This window comes from Notolepis coatsorum (assembly GCF_963971535.1).
Source record: "Notolepis coatsorum genome assembly, chromosome: 13".
Lineage (NCBI taxonomy): Eukaryota > Metazoa > Chordata > Actinopteri > Aulopiformes > Paralepididae > Notolepis > Notolepis coatsorum.
Genome location: NC_140177.1, coordinates 40,996,407 through 41,018,896, shown reverse-complemented (window position 1 = coordinate 41,018,896; position 22,490 = coordinate 40,996,407). Strand labels below are relative to the sequence as shown.

The window sequence follows — 22,490 nt, the reverse complement described above, 5'->3', positions numbered from 1 at the left end:
GCTGGGCTCGAACAGGCGAGCCCAGCGTCTCCGCATTCGTGGCGAGCGCCTTGCCCACTACGCCACGTAGCCGCCAATATAGCCTAATTATACGAATTTTTATTTTCTTTTTTTTTACAAGTCGATTATTAATTTCAATATAGAATATTCATTGACAGTCTTAAAAGTACAATTAGTTACTGCACACTACATCGTCCCTGAGTGGAACATGGAAAGCCAAACTTTCCCCCACTGTACCGAAAACCCGTACCGAACCTTGACTTCAAAACCAAGGTACGTACTGTACCGTGGTTTTTGTGTACCGTTACACCCCTAGTTTGTGTACCGTTACACCCCTAGTTAAACATTATTTTATATTTGCATAATAAAATTATTAATAATAATATAATATTATGATTGCATAATCTAAGTGGGGGGGGGGGGTCAGCAGAAAAACTCAAAGACATGTTTAGGGAACCTTAAAGACATGTTTAGGTAACCTCAAAGACATGTCTAGGTAACCTCAAAGACCTAGTTAACTAAAGGACTACAATATGGGACCTTTAATTTCATTCATTGGAAGTTAGTCCAATGACAGAATGTATAAGAGTTATTATTCTGATCATAGGTTTCACTCTCTCATCTGCCCAACTACAGTGTATAGATAGTTATGGAATTATGACTATCTTCTCAGATAGGGACCCTGGGACAACAATTGAACAGGGGCCGTGTAGTGATAAATACATTGTGTTACAATTTGTGTTTATGATAAAAACAGATAATGTCTGACCTCCATGCTGGTGTTAAAGGCTCTGTTCACTTTCGCCCTGATGTTCACCACCTGACCCACCCTGGAGAAAGAGAGAGAGACACACGATAAAGGTAGTAATAAAGGTAGTCATAAAGGTAGTAAGCACATTTAGTAAATACATGACCTCCACTTATACACATCAGTCCAGTATTGAATAATATTTTTTTAACATAACTTTAAAATGATATAGATAAGAATTTGAAAAGTGACAATGGCCTATGCTACTTTCAACCATAGAGATGCAGAGTGTGTATAGTATAGTGAGAGAGAGAGAGAGAGAGAGAGAGAGAGAGAGAGAGAGAGAGAGAGAGAGAGAGAGAGAGAGAGAGAGAGAGAGAGAGAGAGAGAGAGAGAGAGAGAGAGAGAGAGAGAGAATTAGAATGTGAAATGGTGCACACGGCAGACCACTTGGAACCACGTTATGTTAAAAATGTATTAATTCATTTAAAGAAATATATATATTAAATGATAGCCATCAAATAACCAACAAATAATCCCTAATCATGTCATATATTATGGCCTTAGATCCAAACCAAAAACAACAATAAGTGAGACATTCCTGATGTCATAAGAATAGAATAGAATAGACTTTTTAATTGTCATTGCACACAAGTATACAACGGCATTTCAGGGGAGCTCCCACAGACCGTAGTACAATATACATGTAACACATAACACTGTACATATAACAGAATATTTTAAATAATAAAGTGCATGATGAGCGGTAACATAGTGGTTATCAAGTCCAGGTAAAGTGCATGGTGCACGTGAGGGGACAGTCAATGAGAGTTTAACAGTCTGACTGCTTGGGGGGAAAAGCTGTTCATAAATCTTGAACTCTTCGCATGTATGGACCGGTATCTCCTCCCTGAGGGACGCCCTTGGCAGCCATTCTGGTTAACTTCCTCACAGTATCATATAACATCATATGACATCATTATGGTTCAAATGAAAACAACATAATATACATACATGTTTGTGGTGCACATCTGTCCCTCAGACAGACACACACACACACACATGCACACACACACTGACCCAATGGTGTGTTCAAAGTGGATGTCGTCCATCGAGGCGGTGACACACGGACACCCAGCATGCCGCTCAGCTAGTGACAGGAAACAGAATGGTGTCACTTCTTGTCTAGGTTGTCAGTGGTTACAACATACTTTAGACACACAAAACAACCCACGTGACTCATACAGCCTACCAGACAGACAGACGGACATGCAGGCAGACAGGCAGCCTACCAGAGAGACAGGCAGACAGACAGACATGCAAGCAGACAGACATGCAGGCAGACATCCAGCCTACCAGACAGGCTGAGGCAGGCAGACAGACAGACAGACAGACATGCAGGAAGACAGGCAGCCTACCAGACAGGCTGAGGCAGGCAGACAGACACAGACAGACAGACAGACAGACATGCAGGCAGACAGGCAGCCTACCAGACAGACAGGCAGACAGACAGAAAGACAGCCTACCAGACATACAGCCTACCAGACAGACAGACAGGCAGCCTACCAGACAGATAGGCAGACATGCAGGCAGACAGGCAGCCTACCAGACAGTCAGACAGACGGACAGACAGGCAGACAGACAGACAGACAGGCAGGCAGGCAGGCAGGCAGGCACACAGACAGACAGCCTACCAGACAGACAGACAGCCTACCAGACAGGCAGACAGACAGACAGCCTACCAGACAGGCAGACAGACAGACAGCCTACCAGACAGGCAGACAGACAGCCTACCAGACAGGCAGACAGACAGATAGCCTACCAGACAGACAGACAGACAACCTACCAGACAGGCAGACAGACAGATAGCCTACCAGACAGACAGACAGACAGGCTACCAGACAGACAGACAGACAGACAGTCAGACAGACAGATAGCCTACCAGACAGACAGGCAGACAGACAGATAGCCTACCAGACAGACAGGCAGTAGAGTCTATCCATTTGAGCAGTTGTCCCTCGCTGAGCTCCTGGCGGTGGTTACTGTGAGACGGCATGACAATCTGACTCATCTTCACCTCCGTAGGATTAGTACTGTGTCCCTCCTCCTCCTCCTCCTCCTCTTCCTCCTCTTCTCTCACTCTGAAACTCATCTTTCAACAAGAACATCCAAGCTGAGGCTAAACTGACCTTATTTTTTTTTTTTGATCTTTTTCCCCCTCCATTTTTCCTCAGATTTTCTCCCATCCCAATGTTAGTCGTTATGCCAATTCCCAATCCCCTTCCTGGTCGCTGCGCACTTACCCCCCATAGTCGGTCTGGGAGAGTGGAGGCTATCACGTGCTTCCTCCGACACACGTCCAGCCAATCAACCGCTTCTTTTCACCTGGCAGCGCGGATTCTCATTGAGAGGGCGTAGCGTGTGGAAGGATCACACTATCCCACTCAAGTCCTATCCGCGCTTAGCAGGCGCCCCGACCGAACTGTAGGAGTCGCTGTTTACAACGACCCGGACCCACCCCGCCAGCTTCTCCCACCCTCTAATACTGCCAATTGTATTAGTGTGAACGGCCAGCCAAGCTGGTGACAACCCCGGAGCTGTGAGCTGGATTCGAACAGGCGAATCTAGCCGCTCCGGGGTTTGGTGACGAACGCAATCTCCGTTACGCCACCTGACCGCCCTCTAAACTGACCTTATTAACACATTCCCTGCCACGCACTTTCAGCATCTTATACCATTCTCTGCCAGTACTGTAAGTCTATGGAGATGTTCACCTTCTTTGCAGGGCTATACATTTTTAAATTGTATTGCTAAATTGACATTACTAGTTCAAGTTTCAAGTTTCTTTAATAGTTGTCATTAGGCCTGCCACGATAACACATTTTGCTGGGCGATTAATTGCCCCCGAAAATATCGCGATAAGCGATATTATTGCGACCGGTTAGAGAATTTTTTTTTGAGAAATTTATTTCCCAAAACTTTTATTTTGAAGCCCACCGCTCCGTCTTTTCCTGTGTTTTAGACTTTTATTTTGAAGCCCACCGACCGGACCGGAAGTATTGTTGTGATTATCAGGTACTTTGGGTACCAGAAAAGTCACGTGAAACACTGCAGACCACTGATTGGTCAGAATAGAGACGCGTCTCTAGGATTTCATAATCATTATGTTTGCAGCAGGCACAAGTGCAATAAACAAAGGATACAGTCACTGTGTATTCTGCCTCATTTATTGATTAAACAAAACCGACATCAACACAATTTGCCACCGAGCGGAGAGTTTAGTCTCGCAAAAAGATCGCTGACTTGTTAAGGCTTGTTGTTAGGTTAGGTGCTAATGTTGTGCTAGCGTTTTAGCATGGCTATCGTACATAGCGTGATCAATATAACTCGCTATTGATTGTTTGTATGAGTAACGTTAATGCTAGTAGAATAGACACAACGTGAGGTAATCACCATCCATTTTAAACCGGTTATTACCTAATGCTAACGTTAGCAAATAGACGCGACTGGTAACGTTAACGTTAGCATAGACAGCCTAGCTAACGTTAACGCTTGTAGAATAGACACAATGAGAGGTAACGTTAGCGTTAGCAGAATAGACACAACGAGGGTCTCGTTAATGTTGTTATTGATTGATTGAAAACTGTGTTTACTCTGTTTGTATGAGTAACGTTAATGCTAGTAGAATAGACACAATGAGGGGTAACGTTAGCCCCACGGAGCTCCTGTGCTGTGCTCTGTAGTAAAGCCAGCGGCCCGCCTCCCAACACGGACAGTGACTGACAAGGGGCACTGGGTCCGCCTCATTAAAACAAACGCGGCAGGCCTAGTTGTCATACAGAAGTACAGAATACTTTTATACAAAATGCTTCTTACTGTTATGCTCCAGAGACTGTGCAAGACAAGATAAGTATGAAATAAAATAACATAGTATAGCATGTAAATTAGAAGTAAAAAAATTAGGTCACAGTGTTCAGTATAGACATATGTACAATGTTCGATGCAGAATAGACGTAACTGAGTTACCATATAATATACAATATACTATGCAGTGTACTAATATACAATACTATATAGTGCAAGGCAGAAATGGGATGAGGTGCAAAAAAGGTACTATGGCCCATTCAACATCGATTATCTATCGTTCAGGATGTAGGAACGTTTTACTTTTTCATGCATACATTCATACGAAAATACCGTCTAGAATATAAATATGTTTTTATCGTTTTCTGCAGTAATTCCTAGAACGTGAGATATAGGCATAAATGCATATATAGATTATCAAATGCCGTTTGTTGCCGATCCATGCTATATTAAAAATGTCAACTGTACATGATCCTAAACGTTATGACTGATCATACGCGGATGAACGGAGGGGGGGGTTTATAATTCCGTGATCGTCGTTAAATGCTTTATGTAGTATGGGTGATCAGAGCGGTTTGCATGGATAATAATAAACAAACAGGCTGAAAGTAACGTCAGCCTCCTCTTACCGTTGGGCGATGAGACTGGAGCAAAAAGATCCCAGTTATTTGATGGGGATCGAGTCGATTCATTTCCGGTTTGTATAATAATAATACACGCCCAAATCATGTCGATTATTGAGTTATGGCAGCGATCGCTACACATGGACGTGTGTATACAGTCCCACAACGATATGCGAGTGGCCGGACGCATTTCGGAGACGCACCAAGATCCAACCGTCCATTTCCGGTTTGGCAACTCGCCGATCATCCACCAGGGGGCAGTATTGAAGCGTTGCAGAGTTGTGCCGGCTCACACCGCATCAGACCAGGCTCCGTGAGGGAAATATGAATAACATGGCGAAAATATGATCTCAATAACGTCGTACGCCGTGGATTGGCAGAATTCGCATGAACTTGAAACCCGTCGTACAACGTTTATGGCGCAGGATGTGTTAAACAGTTCACACTAGATTTGAGATCATTCTCTAATTTTAACTTTAGTTCACACAGTTTGGTCCTGTAGTTTAAACCAGACTGGTCCTGTTTGGTCCTGTAGTTTAAACCAGACTGGTCCCATTTGGTCCTGTAGTTTAAACCAGACTGGTGCCGTTTGGTCCTGTAGTTTAAACCAGACTGGTCCCGTTTGGTCCTGTATAGTTTAAACCAGACTGGTCCTGTTTGGTCCTGTAGTTTAAACCAGACTGGTGCCGTTTGGTCCTGTAGTTTTTTTTTATCAATTTTTTTTTATTATTAATTACATGAAACAAGACAACACATTAACCACAATCACAATACACATAACTTCACAGGAAAATAACAAAAACAATAATAATACAGAAATAACAATTTATAAATTATAAAGACAAAAAGAAAAGAAAATAGAGTTCAACCTTTTTAAATTTTAAATTTCAAAATTTCAAAATTTCAAGGTTTCAAGGGGGGCTATCTAATAAATGACCAAATAGTGAAGAAATAGCTAAATAGCTGCCCCCCAATAATATCCCCATTTGGTCCTGTAGTTTAAACCAGACTGGTCCCGTTTGGTCCTGTATAGTTTAAACCAGACTGGTCCTGTTTGGTCCTGTAGTTTAAACCAGACTGGTCCCGTTTGGTCCTGTATAGTTTAAACTAGACTGGTCCTGTTTGGTCCTGTAGTTTAAACCAGACTGGTCCTGTTTGGTCCTGTAGTTTAAACCAGACTAGTCCTGTTTGGTCCTGTAGTTTAAACCAGACTGGTGCCATTTGGTCCTGTAGTTTAAACCAGACTAGTCCTGTTTGGTCCTGTAGTTTAAACCAGACTAGTCCTGTTTGGTCCTGTAGTTTAAACCAGACTAGTCCTGTAGAACCAGACTAGTAGTCATGTTTAGTCCTGTAGTTTAAACCAGAATAATGGTTATCCAGTACCAAGTAAATAAAACAGAGCAGTGGACTAATAGTCTGAGGTTGCTACAGTCCGATTCATCAAATGAACTTCCTCTACCCGAGATCTCTTCCTATTCAGGATGTGGATCTAGCTACACAATATATAAAGACTAGTTGGGCTGTCATGGGCAACATATCGAGAAATAATCCAAAATGTTCTTATCAAAAGGAGTTGAATGGTAGTGACCTGAAACGCCCTAATAGACTTTACTCCTGTCAATACAGTTATATGAGGACAGCAGGTCTGTATGAAGAATGACTGAAGTGCATTGTTCTTGCTCTGAGCCTTTCTCTGGTGCTATAAATCGATAAATTAATTCAGTATATTAAACACCAACAGAGATCTAAAGACACTGGTCGAAGATAAAGTCATTATCGAGAAACTGTTGTAACACAATCAAAGCTGGATACAGTCATACAGTCAGATCACTTTTACATCGGCTAGTTAATATCCTGATTAAAAGCCATTACATGTGGTTTAGTGATAATAACCAACACCTTGCTGTATAGCCCCTTTCGGGACTGTCAGTCTGTGATGCACCGCACTCGCCCAACCGGTTTGTTGGCGTGTGCATTGATTGATTGATTGAAAACTTTATTAACAGATTGCAGAATGGGTATACAGTACAGTACAGCTCAATACATACAATTGTTAAGGGGATGCAGACCAGAGAAAGACTTTCGTCTTGTTTACATCAGGGTCCCCCATCACAGTCACGAAAGGGGCTATGCTGTTGTTATAACCTACGTCTGCGGGCTGCATAGGCATTATTCACACACACGTAAGTGGAGAAAAGTTATGAGCAATGACTTTTTTTTGACTGTATATCTGATACAGTGCAGATACAATACACACATCTTACCTCCACCACGTCTCTGTGCGAGTCCTCTGTGCTGTGCTACGCAGTGATGCGTGTTGTGGTGTGTTCAGTTGTGTGGTGTGGTGTTGTCACGTGTGTTGTGTGGTGTGGTGTGATTGAATGTGTTGCGTTGTGTGTGTGACAGACAGCAGGTCGTAGCAGCTTCGGGTTGTTTTAACCATAGATTTCTATAGAACACTAGATAGCTTAAGGCGGAGTCACCAGCGTCACTGAACCGCCGCCATCTTGCTCCAGTTAGCCTTGAGTGAGAGTGAGTGAGCTGCACAGACAAAAATACTCATAACTCGCTGAAATATTGACGGATTTACAAACGGGTTGGTTTGCTATAAACATCAAAGATGTAGTTATGATACTGCATACTTATAAAAAAAATCTTTTTTAAAGATGTTTTTTTTACAAACCGCTTGAATCATAGCCACGTTAATAATGCTTGTAATAAACCAAACCGGTTGTAAATCCGTCAATATTTCAGCGAGTTATGAGTATTTTTGTCTGTGCAGCTCACTCACGCTCTCAAGGCTAACTGGAGCAAGATGGCGGCGGTTCAGTGACGTCGCTCTCCATTGGCCGGCAAGCTATCTAGTGTTCTATATATATCTATGGTTTTAACAGCGATCCACCGAGAGCCACTCCTCCCCAAACTCATTAAGGTGGAACGATTTGTACTGTCACAGTCGGTATGCGTCGCTCTCTGACTCGGTCTACCTTAACAAATACATGCGCTCCAACACGTCGGTGGTAATATGCCAGCTCAGAAGAATGTGTCTAGACCCAGAGGCCTAACAACTGACTGACTACACCCTAACCCTAACAACTGACTGACTACACCCTAACCCTAACAACTGACAGACTGACTCCCTAACCCTAACCCAGCTCAGAAGAATGTGTGGTTGTGTCTAGTCCCAGAGGCCCCCTAAGCCCTAACAACTGACTGACTACAGCCGAGCAGACTGCTCTCCTTCTGAAGCAATTAAACACAACTTGTATTTCCAGTTTCAGTCGACTTATACACCTGCACATCGATGGCTGAAGAACAAAACCTCCTAACTGCATAAAAAAGTGTCGGAAAATCTTATATCTGCATTAAAAAAAAGTGGGGGGGAACCTCCTATCTGCACTTTGCAAGGCACTAATACATGGTCGTAATTAATATAGTCCAAAAACTGTGTATTGTATTGGGTATCCTTAAAAATAGCATTCTGCAAGAAAACAACACGAAAACAGCATTTTCTCAAAAATGAGAATTTTTCAGATAGGTTTTGTTCTTCGGTCATCTATATAACTATGATACAGTATATATATTTATCCACATCGGTCTGTTTAATCACCTGTACATTGTATATTACTATTGCACTTTACTGTTACATTTGCTCTCTGGTTGGATGCTAAACTTATTTTCGTTGTACTTTACTTGTGCTGTATAATGACAATACATTTTAATCTAGTATAATGTGCAACCAAACCTTTCACAGCTGGCTGAGCGACGCATAGCGTTGGTCGTGCCGTGGGTCTGGACATGTTTTGTGCTTCTTGAATTCTGTTGCCTTGTTTGTAACCCATCAGTCTACATTCATTGCACACATCCACATGCACACACTCACTTTAAACATTCACCTTAACACTCACTTTAGACACTTTAACACTACACCATATTTGATCTATTACTAAAATATTTGCACATCCCTACCATCTTTTTGCATTGTAAAAAGTTTACATTTTGTACTTTAGTTTGTATATTGTATATTTTGTATAGTGTTTGGTCTTTGTGCTTCCTTTTTTTACTGTATGAAGCACAATCTCAGGAGGCTCATACAGAACCAAGCATTTCACTGTAATGTATGTACCTTATATGTGACAAATAAAACAAACCTTGAACTTGAAACTTTAACAAGGCATTGAAGTGTTATCAAGACAATGAAGACACTTAGTTACAGACTGGACTCAAGTTTACTTAGTTTGACATAGACGCTCATACACACTGGTGCACCCATATCTATTGTCCAGGTCGCACCCCGGCATTATATAGTACCTACTGCATATCACTACAGGCATGTCAAAGTAAAGTTACCTAAAGTGAGCCGTGAGTATTATGGAAATATGACAAAACCCACTTGAGAAACTATCCTCCTGGTTGTCACCATAATCATCTAACCATTTCTGACGGGCGGCCTAGTTGAAAAGATTCCTGAAAAGATTGTGTAATGTTACCGTTACTCTGATTGATCCATCAGTCAGTCAGTCAGTTGTCAGCAGTTTTAAAGGATATCAGCTAGTTAGTCAACAGACGAGGTGACTGTTTTTGTAGCTGTCAAAAACATCCACAGCAACCATGACAATTTGTTTGTCATCTGCTAGTACAGGCAAGCCAATGTTAATCTCCCATAGGAACCAACCACACTGGTCCCATGAATTTGTTTACATTTTGAAATCTCCATGTATTATGACACTAACTTCATCCTAACATACTGAGAGTTGGCTGTGCTCAGAGAGGGTGCACTAAAACAATTATAACAAATCAAATGATACATCTGAATAAATTAGACTCCTGCTATTAACATTCCACAATATGCCTTTTCTGACTGAATCAATGTATTGGTTCTTTATGAATTCTTTACAATATTCTACAAAATAGTCCATAGCAGGTATTACTTCAGAATAAGAGTCCTAACATAGCAGGTATTAATTCAGAATAAGAGTCCTAACATAGCAGGTATTACTTCAGAATAAGAGTGCCAACATACCAGGTATTCATCTAGAATAATGGACAGTCTTTATTGGGTGACGTAACATACATGACAGATGACCAATAAACAAGTATTGTGTCATTAAAGTGTGTAGCAGGGAAAGCAAGTAAAATGTCCCTGGAAACAAATTAACTTGAGTTAGTCTGTGGTAGGTTCTGATTGGCCAGGCTGAAGTCGACTCCCACACAGGTCCCCATTAGACAACATCACACATCAACGCTGCCCAGACTGTGTGTGTTTGTATGCGTGTGTGTCTGTGTGTGTAGACTGACTGACACAGTGTAGACAGCCAACCAGCCAGCAATACACACAAACATATTGCACATGCAAACCCACACACTAGTGAGACAGACAGACAGACAGACAGACTCAGACGGCTCCGTGCAGGTAGAGAGACAGGAACTTGTTGAAGGTCTCAGGCTTATATCCTGATAGACCAGCTGGAACCTAGAGAGAGTGAGAGTGAGAGAGAGAGGGGACAGAGAGAGAGAGCGAGAGAGAGATACAGAGAGGCAGAGAGAGACAGAGAGATCTTATTTGACTCGGTAGGTTGATTACGTTTGTTATTTCCCCCTGGATCTTTACTTTCTAACCACCAGAGCTTCGTATCTGGGCTGTATTTTTAGTTTAGTTTATTTGACAATTGTTAAAATACATTACATGTTACAACAAGTCATGCATCCTAAAATTATCAAGGATAGCACAAAAAAGTCACAGACTTATTTCCATTGTGGTCCTTGGTCTCAGCAGCACATGGTATTTACATAAACATGTATTACACATATTACCATCAGCCTACAGTATATTGCTAAAAATAGAATTAAAAAGTAAAATACATTATTAATAAAATATACAAATACAATATACACAATTTACAGACACACTAAAACTACACTACATTAAAAACTAGAACCTTCCTTAGTTACTCTGGGACATTTTCTAGGAGCCATTTCCTAACGTTCACCTTGAAACTATACAGGTTCACGATCTGTTTGGTGGTCAAAGGCAACTCATTCCACTCCTGTGTTCCTTTGTGAGCAAATGAGCACAGTCCCATCTTTGTTCTACACCTTGGAGGATGCGGGTTTGCTATGCTAGATCTCGTTCTGTGGCTGTGTGATTCACTAACACTAGGAAAATAGTTACTAAAATATTTGGGGGCCCTGTTATTTATTATTTTGTGTACCATGTTGAGCCTAAGCTGGGCTACTCTGGCCTCAACTGGTAGCCAGTTGAGCTCCTGAAAATGTCTCCTCCCAACATGATCACGAGGTCCTAGGCCCATCACAACCTTGATCAGCTTATTCTGTGACACCTGTAGTTTCTTCTTTAATGAAGCTGACAGCCCCTCAAACCAGGCTACACTAGCATAATCAAAATGACACTGCACCAGGCTGTTGGCCAATAGTCTAAGGCTTTCCCTGTCAAGAAGATTGGCCTTTCTAGCCAAAAACCTGGTGCGGGCATTTACCTTACCCAGCACCTGTAAGGCCATTCCCTCCCCCCCCCAGACTGTCATCCAGCATACAGCCCAGGTACTTCACTGCCGTTCTTGCTGCTATAACCTCAGACCCTAATTCTACCTTGAGTTCAGGAGCCTTTTTTAATCTGGGCTTAGATCCGAACAAAATAGACTCTGTTTTGCCTAAGTGAAGTGAGAGCCTATTGTCAGACAGCCAATTCCTGACCTTAGAGAGTTCCTCTCCTAGCCTTCTTTGGAGTGTACTCCGATCCTTATGGGAGATGAGCAAAGCTGAATCATCTGCAAATAAGAATAAATTACAAGAACATGCTTCTCTCATATCATTTATGTACAATAAAAATAGCAATGGTCCTAAAACACTTCCTTGCGGCACCCCACAAACTATTGGTTTGGCATTCGACAAAAAACCATTGACCTCTACCCTCTGGTCCCTGTCTGTCAGATATGAGGCAATCCACTTTACAGCTGTATCATTCAGTCCCAGAGCTTTCAGTTTATTAAGCAGTAGACCATGATTTACTGTCGAAGGCTTTCTGAAGATCAAGTAAGACCATTCCACACAGTTTCCCTTCATCCATCTCCTTTCTAATAAAATCAGTCAGATAAAGGAGGCATGAGTCTGTAGAATATGACTTCCTAAACCCTGATTGAAATTCATATAGAAGATTGTCCTTGCTAACATATTCTGATATCTGCTCGTGCACCACTCTTTCTAAAATCTTGGACGTGACACTCAAAATGGATACTGGCCTGTAATTACCAGGCTCAGAGCTATTCGCTTTTTTATACAAGGGAATAATCTTTGCATGTTTAGTACCACTTGGTACAATGCCTTGCTCCAGTGAGAGGTTAATAAGATGTGCAACACAGGGAGCTATTTCCTGTGCCCCATCTCTTAAAAACTTTGCAGAAATGTTGTCCAAGCCAGTGGCTTTTGCTATATTAAGCTCGGCCAACATTTCTGCTACTTTCTCAACTGTCACTTTGGTCAAGGTGAACGAATTGGCCAGTACCCCTCGGCCAGAATAAAACCTCTGAATAAACTCCTCTCCATATACTCCTGTCTTAGGCGGCAATGCATCAACAAGCTTGTTGGCTACTGAGGTAAAGAAGGCATTCAATTCATTAGTCACCTGTGCTTTATCAAATTCTATTTTACCTTTGATATTTAGGCCAATATTTGGCTTGCCACTGCTGGCTTTGCCCCCACAACCCATGTCTTTCAGAGCTTTCCATAGCTTCTTAGGTTCATTTTTGTTTTAGTAGGTAAAGTAGACGTTAAGTTCTAAACTATATCACCTCCAAATCAATTAGCTATGTTTGTTCAAATGTGCCGTATGAATGACTACATACCAGGGCGGAACCGGAAGTCCTTTGCTGTGGGTGTATGGGCTTGAGAAGTGATGCAGAGATTGCTCTATTTCTGCTCAAATCGCTTGGGAATAGTTAGATGTGGACCAAACTGCTAAGATAGCTCATTCTGCTTGTAACAAAGATAACTGTGAAGAAGTAGAACAAGAGGCTTGCTGTTTTTCATTCAGAATTGACCCGGAAGGCTAATATCTGCCTTTCTAGATACTGTGTCAGGAGTACAGGGAATTAGTGGTCCCACCCCCTGGTTGAAAGAGACTGTCGTGGAATATATTATCATGTCCTTATAGATCTGTGTTGAGATATCATGTTATACAGCTTGACTTTCAGGGTGACCAGCTTGACTGGTTAATGTGTGTGTGTCTCTTTAAGAAGACTCCAAAGTAATGACATCTCCCCAGTCATAACAATGTTGTTGTTGCTTCCAGTGACTGAGAACCATTTTTGTTTACCTTCGTCATCATATCTGATATATTATGTTACGTCTGACAACTGTGTATTTAATTACGTCTGACTAGAGCTCTTGGTCAGTCTATGGCCAGACGCTAATGTGTTAACATATTGTCTCTGACCATAAACTGTCCTTTCATTGTGGCCGTGGTGAAATAAACTTTCCTATTATTATTAATAATGACTCAGAATGATTTGTAAACGGCTCATCGTTTAGTCCTTTAATATTTCCCATTACAAGACTTAGATTAAGAGTTCATTTAACATCAGATTTAACATCAGATTTAACATCAGATTTAACATTGATAACGTTAGATTTAACTATATATTTTACATTAGAGATAACATTAGATTAAACTTCAGATTTAAGTTAACATAATTTAAGTTAACCGTTCAGTAACAGTTCTTTCATATTATATATATTATGTATGTGAATAGACAGACAGACAGACAGACAGACAGACAGACAGACAGACAGACAGACAGACAGACAGACAGACAGACAGACAGACAGAGAGACAAGACAAGAAAGACATCTTACCTGCACCTGTTTCTTCTTGATGAGTGGGCGGACCTTAGCGTAGTCATAGAGTAAAGCATCTTCTTCCACCCAAACCTAAACACAACCACAGAATCACACAACCATGTAACAACAATACAACAGAATCACAAGTCTTAACAAGTGTTGTCCACAGCCATATACAGGGTGTCCATCCCATAATAATACTGTACCTGGTTCTTAATGCCATCATTGCCATGGAGATCAGTGGTGTTGAGCTGGAGCACCACAAACTGGAACATTCTCCCATTGTGGCACACAGCCTGGATTGTGATTGGCTGGTCCAAGACACGCGGTTCGGTCTGGGGGGTGGATGAGGAGTGAGAGTGAGTGAGTGAGTGAGTGAGTGAGTGAGTGAGTGAGTGAGTGAGTGAGTGAGTGAGTGAGTGAGTGAGTGAGTGAGTGAGTGAGTGAGTGAGTGAGTGAGTGAGTGAGTGAGTGAGTGAGTGAGTGAGTGAGTGAGTGAGTGAGTGAGTGAGTGAGTGAGTGAGTGAGTGAGAGAGAGAGAGTGAGAGAGAGACCTCTTCTCATCCTAACCCATGGTGTGTTTGTATGTATAATTATTTCCCCAAGGGGATCAATAAAGGAATATCTTATCTTAACTTATGTGTGTGTGTGTGTGTGTGGTCTTACCCCATACAGTGTGTGAGCACGTGCCAAAGCGTTGCCAAACGCAAACATGATCATCTTGGCTCGAGACTGTTCTGGGCGGAGCTTACCCTCCCCTAATCCCGTTTCCAGGAAGTACAGCGTGTGAGCGTGGGGGTAGGGGTAGTCATCCCTGAAACCTGATTGGACAAGAGAACTGTCAGAAATTGCACCGCAAAGCAACACTACTCTCATTTAGCAGATTGAGTCATAACTGAATAATTCCCTCTGTGTGGCCAAAGACATCTCTCCTCAGAAACATGGAAGGTGATGATCTGGTAGATGAACAGGTCTGGGTGATGGACTGACCAGGTCTGGGTGATGGACTGAACAGGTCTGGGTGATGGACTGACCAGGTCTGGGTGATGGACTGAACAGGTCTGGGTGATGGACTGAACAGGTCTGGGTGATGGACTGAACAGGTCTGGGTGATGGACTGAACAGGTCTGGTTGATGGACTGAACAGGTCTGGGTGATGGACTAAACAGGTCTGGGTGATGGACTGAACAGGTCTGGATGATGGACTGAACAGGTCTGGATGATGGACTGAACAGGTCTGGTTGATGGACTGAACAGGTCTGGTTGATGGACTGAACAGGTCTGGTTGATGGACTGAACAGGTCTGGGTGCTGGACTGACACAGGTCTGGTTGATGGACTGAACAGGTCTGGTTGATGGACTGAACAGGTCTGGGTGGTGGACTGACCAGGTCTGGGTGATGGACTGAACAGGTCTGGTTGATGGACTGAACAGGTCTGGGTGATGGACTGAACAGGTCTGGGTGATGGACTGAACAGGTCTGGTTGATGGACTGACTCCTCCCTACCTGTGTGGTTCTCCAGCTTGTAGACGTTGATTTTCTGCAGGTCGATGGTTGGAGACACAGGGTAGAACGTCTCCAGGACGTGTTCTGCCGTGCTGGCTACTTCCTCTTTCCCAGCAAGCACTGGGAGAGGAGCCATGCTGTTCAGCAGCAGCCCATTCTGACCTCTGACCTGGAACAACTCATCACCTGGGACGGACGGACAGACATACACACACACACTTTGGTTAACAGCGTTTCAACCCTTGAAATGAATGTGATGATGACCTGGCATGGAGATATATAGTGTGCACTTCTGAAAAACAGTTCCTCATGAAAAACACATGAAAAACACAGTTCCTCATGAAAAACACATGAAAAACACAGTTCCTCGTGAAAAACACATGAAAAACAGTTCCTCATGAAAAACAGTTTCTCATGAAAAACACAGTTCCTCATGAAAAACACAGTTCCTCATTAGTCTACTATATTAATATTCACAGTAATATGATTAGTATAGTAATAGTATAGCAATAGTAGTATTATGCTACCTCTACTCCAGGCGGCAGACAGAGTGTATTTCTCAGCCAGGATTCTCTTGCCCAGTGCCAGGTGTTTGGACTGCAGACCTCCACACAGATGGAGAAGATTATACAGCAGGGTGGAGCTATAGAGAGAGAGAGAGAGAGAGAGAGAGAGAGAGAGAGAGAGAGAGAGAGACATTTAAGCATTACATCATGCGCAGGAGTGCGTTATGAGAATTAGAGCATGCTTAGACCCCCCTAGGTATGCTCTAATTCGACTGCACGTGGTGTAATGGCTTTTATACAATTGGCGCATTCATCCAACCTTATTGCTATACAATAAACACATTAATTGAAGCATAATGGAGATTTATTCACAAAACCATCCGCAGAAAAAGTTGTTCCAAAAAAAAGAGACGTTGCCTTCGTGTGTAGAAGCAGCGCTGTTTCAAGGCATTCCATTTAAGAATGAAGTGAGCGTGTGTTATTAGATTGATTGATCGAACATTTTATTACAGATAGACAGTGCTTACATCTTTATACAATTGCCGAATTCATCCAACCTTATTGCAATACAATAAACACATTAATTGAAGCATAATGGAGATTTATTCACAAAAGCATCCGCAGAAAAAGTTGGTAAAAAGAATATAGGAGGCAAATTTGTTTTTGAACCTACTTTCTATAGAAGCAGCTCGGAGGTGCGCTGTTTAAGTGAGCATGTGTTATCTGTAACTGTCCCTCTTGCAATGATGAAGCAACTCGTCTTTGATGTTTACTGATTGGCTTTATTTCCGTTCGAAGAGAACATCTTTATTCCGAACCGTAAAACTGTGAAAACATACATGAAATACAATCAATCACGGATCAAACCATAACAACATACATACAATTTATCGGTCGTTACAAGGGTGGTTGTTAACCCACTGAACTTAACTACAAGCGCAGTACGGTCCCAAACGTACCTTAGTGACTGCATGCAATATGAGAGGACTGTTATGGAGCTTGGTGTCGATGTGGCTTGTCTGAAGATGGTGAAGAAGTGAAGGGACGAACCTTACGGGCTCTCCCTATTTATACACTAGTGGCGATCTATTATGACATCACAAGGCAGCAGGACCGTACACACAGGGCGATCTATTATGACATCACACTGCAGCTAACTAGACTTACACTATGACACTCCTGCAGTTACACTCCCACCAAGCATATATGCATTGTATATGATTCTTACGATAACTGCCCACATAATGCCTAAACGTAACGCAATAACTACAAATAACTACAATAACTATGGTCCTTGGCCGCCACCGGACGAATCACCTCAGCCTGAGGGAGAGAAAAAGATAGAATGATAGAGATATAGACAAAGCTAGAGGGCGCAAGAGGCTTCATTCTGCTTCCACCAACGTCACCGTCTTATGGATGGGCCTCTCCAGGACGACTGGTGTGGAGATGCGCTTGCCTTTCTTATCAAGATTGGGGTCGCTGATAAACAACTTAAGGCGGCGCACTCTCCCGTCTCTCCCTGGGTACACCTCGATAACCTTCGCCATCCTCCACTGGTTACGTGGTGTGGACTCATGCTGTAGGAGTACAATGTCGTCGACCCTTGCGTTCCTACGATCCTTGGTCCACTTCTGTCTCGGTTGGAGGTGCAGGAGGTACTTCTTCTTCCATCTTGTCCAGCAGTGGGTGGATAAGATTTGAACTCGACGCCATCCTTTGCCGATGTACAGATCTTCCTTGACGAACTGTCCAGGAGGTGGAGCGAGGATTGTGGCCTTCGTGGTCAGGATGTGGCTTGGTGTCCGGGGCACTGGACTAGATGAATCATCAATCAATCATTCCAATAACACACGCTAACGCTAACCGAGCTGCTTCAAAGCATGCCGTCTAACAGTGAAGTGAGCGTGTGTTATAGGATTGATTGATTGCTTGAAAAACTTTATTAACAGTGAAATGATTGTCCTTTTGACGAATGGCATCTAACAACAGACTTCCCGCGATTTATATTTTGTTCCACAATGAGTCATGACCAACCAATTACATAATCCAACATTGTGGAAGAAACTAACACATTCCATGTGACAGAATCGTTTTTGAATGAGTCGTCATGACACTATCAATACATCCATTCATAAAGATTATTGTCCGCCATCTTGGTTTCATTTCTAAAAACTCGAACTGGCGGAGTGATTGTAATTCGGTTGTGGGCGGGTTCTGGGATCACGAGCGTGTGTTATGAGAAATAACCACGTCTAACTTGACTGTTTCAGCCAATCAGAATCAAGAAATGTGCATGCCATTGTATAAAGATAGATAAGACACAGACAGCATTTATATAGTGCTTTTATGCAAACCACTTTACAACTTATGCCTCACATTCACCCATTCACTCACACATTGATTACCAACGGCAGAGGCAACCATGCAAGGTGCCAACCTGCTCATCAGGAGCAGATAGGGGTTCAGTGTCTTGCTCAAGGACACTTCGCCACGCCGCCAGGAGGAGCCGGAATGGAACCGGGAATCTTTTGACTGCCAGGCGACCACTCTACCTCCTGAGCCACTGTCGCCCAAAGGGCAATTCCACCACAGAACATTAAACCTGGGGGCGACAGTAGAGCAGTCATTTGGTAATCTGGAGGTTCCCGGTTCGATTCCCGCTCCTCCCAGGCAGCATTTCAAAGTGTCCTTGAGCACGACACTTGCTCCCGATGAGCAGGTTGGCACCTTGCATGGTTGTGTGCCGTCGGTGTGTGAATGTGTGAGTGAATGGGAAAAATGTGAGTAACAAAAATTGTAAAGCGCTTTGGATAAAAGCGCTATATAAATGCACCATTTACCATCTAAACCCATCTACCAGATTGAGGCATAATAACCGATTCATTCTCTCTGTGGTCAAATACATGCTCAGAAAAATGGGGAGTAGAAGTTGGTAGAGTTGTCTGTCATAATGACAGGTAGCTCCACCCTCCGCCTATTTAGAAGAACTACAACAATGATAGAGTTGTCTGTCATAATGACACGTAGCTCCACCCTCCATCTATTTAGAAGAATTACAACAATGATAGAGTTGTCTGTCATAATGACACGTAGCTCCACCCTCCATCTATTTAGAAGAACTACAACAATGATAGAGTTGTCTGTCATAATGACACGTAGCTCCACCCTCCATCTATTTAGAAGAACTACAACAATGATAGAGTTGTCTGTCATAATGACACGTAGCTCCACCCTCCATCTATTTAGAAGAACTACAACAATGATAGAGTTGTTGTCTGTCATAATGACACGTAGCTCTACCGTCAGTCTATTTAGAAGAACTACAACAATGATAGAGTTGTCACTTGTCTGTCATAATGACACGTAGCTCTACCGTCAGTCTATTTAGAAGAACTACAACAATGATACAGTTGTCACTTGTCTGTCATAATGACACGTAGCTCTACTGTCAGTCTATTTAGAAGAACTACAACAATGATAGAGTTGTCTGTCATAATGACACGTAGCTCTACCCTCAGTCTATTTAGAAGAACTACAACAATGATAGAGTTGTCTGTCATAATGAGACGTAGCTCTACCCTCAGTCTATTTTGAAGAACTACAACAATGACAAGAGTTGTCTGTCATAAGGACACGTCAATCTCTCAATCAGCTTCCCACTCTCTCTCACTAGGAAACAGAGTACCTGGAGGTAAAAGCCCCCCTCCTTGTGTGTTTGTTCGGAGTGACAACATTTGACTGGCGTCCTCTGACGACTGACACCCTCCCCTTTTTATTTTTTTTTACCTCAGTGCAGCCCTTTATAAAGCAAGAAGTTGGAGCATGCTCAGCTTGCCTTCAACCCCCCCCCCCCCCCCCCCCCCCCCCCTCCAACCTGATTGATGTCTGTCTCCAGTCTTTTTGTGCTATCATGCTGTCTTCCCTGTTCCCCCCATGGTCTCATGTTCCTTTTGTTTTTGTTTCTTTGTTGTTTCTTTGTTTTGTTTCCTTGCTTTTGTTTCTTTATTTTTACATTTGCTCCCGACTATTGTCAGCGACTTCGGGTTATTGAGAAGCGCTATATAAATTAAATGAATTATTATTATTATTATTAGATTAGGGCTTTGTCTCTGGCCTGATGACATGTACAGAGCTGACTGGGGGGCTCATTATACTCATTATACTCTTGGTATATCTGGCTGTCTCACCAGTATTTGTCCCTGGTTGGTCGTTTCTCAGTGCTGTTCCAGAAGCGAGCGTGTCTGATGGCGTTCTGCACACGCTCATCCTGCTCTGGGATCTGATTGGCTGGGTCCTGGGCCAATGCGAGCAGCTGAGGGGGCAGACCGGAGTAGAGCTTAGACTTAGTCAGCCACAGAGCCTGACGCACACCTGATTGGGGGGGGGGGGGGGGGGGGGAGGGGGGAGAGAGAAATAAGAGACAAAATATCAGGACAGCATAAGGAAACAATAGTAAGCAGATAGAACCGAGAGACAGACAAAGACACAGTCAGACGGACGGACGGACAGACAACATTTAATTCAGAATTCTATCAAAGGAACCAAAGCAGGGGCCAAAGTCGGTCAAATGACTTCAGCTGCGTTCTCGGATGTGCTGCCTGTCAGCACCATCTACTTTCTCATTGAGAAATGTCTCTTATTATTTTTTTTATCCACTTTTTCTCCTTATTTTTAAATTTTTTATCCCATCCCAATTTCGCCTCGCCAATTCTCCCTTCAATTCTCCCCTCCCCTGTTTCGAACGTTGCTAGACTATGCCTCCCACTGGGCGGCTGCAGTGAGGACCAAGCCTTGCATCACGTGTCCCCTCCGGTACACGAGGAGGCAGCTGTCGCATCTTTTCACCTGTACAGCGCGATCTCTGTGGCGAGGAGTAACGCGTGGGAGGCTCACGTTGCCCCCGTTACTTCCTGATTCTGCTGTACAGGCGCACCAACCGACCTGTAGGAGTCGCTGTCCACAACGTCCAATCCCCACCCACCAGCTTTCCCACCCCCAACACTGCCAATTGTGTTAGTATGAGTGACCAGCCAAGCTGGCAGCAACGCCGAGAGCTGGGCTCGAACCCAGCATCTCCTGCGTTAGTGGCGAGCGCCTTGCCCACTGCGCCACTTAGCCGCCTGAGAAATGTCTCTTCTTTAGTGATCTACATCATTTAGAGTTGGGCTGACTGTGACACATTCATAGCCTACTAATAGCCACTGCTCATTGTATTTTTTTTTATAATCGCCTGCTGTTTGCCTACCACTTAAACACTCACCTTAACATTCACTTTAGACACTTTAAACACTTTCAACACATATATTTTTGCATTTGTACTTCATTGATTGCATTTTGTACTTCACTTTGTACTTTAGGTTGTACTTTAGTTTTGTATAGTATATATTTTGTATAGTGTTTGGCCTTTATTCCCTTAACTTTTTACTGTATGAAGCACACTCTCGGGGGGCTCATACAGAACCAAGCATTTCACTGTAATGTACATTATATGTGACAAACTAAATGGAATACTATGAATGTGTAATAAAAAAAATAAAAATAAAAAGTCCTATACAAAGTAGGCCTAGCGTAGCCTATCGTAGAATAATAGTAGAGTAATATAAATATCCATTTACCTTCTAGTACATTCGTCCTCTGGTTGAACACGAAGCATGTCTTGTCCTTATAAAGCGGCATGTGATGAAGAGGAGGAGAGTCATAGTGTCTGTGGTCTTTAAAAGTCTTCTCCCATTTGGGCTGAACCGACCTGGCCAGGCCCGGGACGAAGTGCATCCTGTCCCCGTATGTGACCTGCTCCAGTCCGGGGATGTGGATGATTGCCCTGGGTTTGCGAGGCAGGGGGACCTTGGCGCAGAGAGAGCCGCTGACATTGAGGTGTCTCCGGCTGTGTGTTGTGCAGGCTCCGCCATGTGGAGAGAACAGCCTCACATCCTTCAGTAAAACAGTCCGACACAGTGAAGGACAGGATTTCAGACGACAGACTGTTTCTGTCAACATTCTTCCCCCTGAAGTGCTATAATTATGTTTTAATATAAATATAGAATGTTATTCCCAGCAAATCATCCTCCGGTAATCTTATGTGCTACTGGACGCCGCCATGTTTGTCCAAAAGTCTTCTTCGGTAATTTTTCTGACAAGTGGGTTCACGCCCCCTACAGCCTGGGAGTGGTGTGGGGAAAAAAGAAAAGAAAATACAAATAAAAACAATAATAATATGAATAATTAATCATATAATTAAGAATAATAAGAGAGTTATCATTTAGAATATATTGTCAGCTGTATAGCTATTAGCTAGTGTTTATGACCAGGTTGACAAGCTAAAAGCAATTGGTTTTGATAGTCTATCAGTGAGCTGGATGCAATCCTACCTGGAGGGGAGAGAA

The 22,490-nt window shown here is 42.9% G+C and overlaps 2 protein-coding genes across 2 annotated transcripts in view; both read right to left on the bottom strand.

Annotated features, from left to right (window-relative positions):
* Nucleotides 1-7,625, bottom strand: part of acot11a (acyl-CoA thioesterase 11a) — a 58,493-nt gene extending 50,868 nt beyond the window's left edge. Inside the window, exons 1-4 of the mRNA XM_084326989.1 lie at nt 7,500-7,625; nt 2,723-2,900; nt 1,829-1,898; nt 770-830 (exon numbers count right to left, since the gene is read on the bottom strand). Of these exons, the coding sequence (XP_084183115.1) occupies nt 770-830; nt 1,829-1,898; nt 2,723-2,900 (309 nt within the window). The 5' untranslated portion in view covers nt 7,500-7,625. The remainder of the gene's footprint in view (nt 1-769; nt 831-1,828; nt 1,899-2,722; nt 2,901-7,499) is intronic.
* Nucleotides 7,626-10,264: 2,639 nt separating this feature from the next.
* Nucleotides 10,265-22,207, bottom strand: mrpl37 (mitochondrial ribosomal protein L37). The gene is made up of 8 exons (XM_084326990.1): nt 21,723-22,207; nt 20,295-20,478; nt 16,126-16,241; nt 15,599-15,784; nt 14,758-14,912; nt 14,298-14,426; nt 14,107-14,181; nt 10,265-10,708 (listed from the first exon to the last, which is right to left on the bottom strand). Exons 1-8 carry the CDS (start codon nt 22,102-22,104, stop codon nt 10,631-10,633), a joined length of 1,305 nt encoding a protein of 434 aa, XP_084183116.1. The 5' UTR covers nt 22,105-22,207; the 3' UTR covers nt 10,265-10,630.
* Nucleotides 22,208-22,490: the final 283 nt, after the last annotated feature.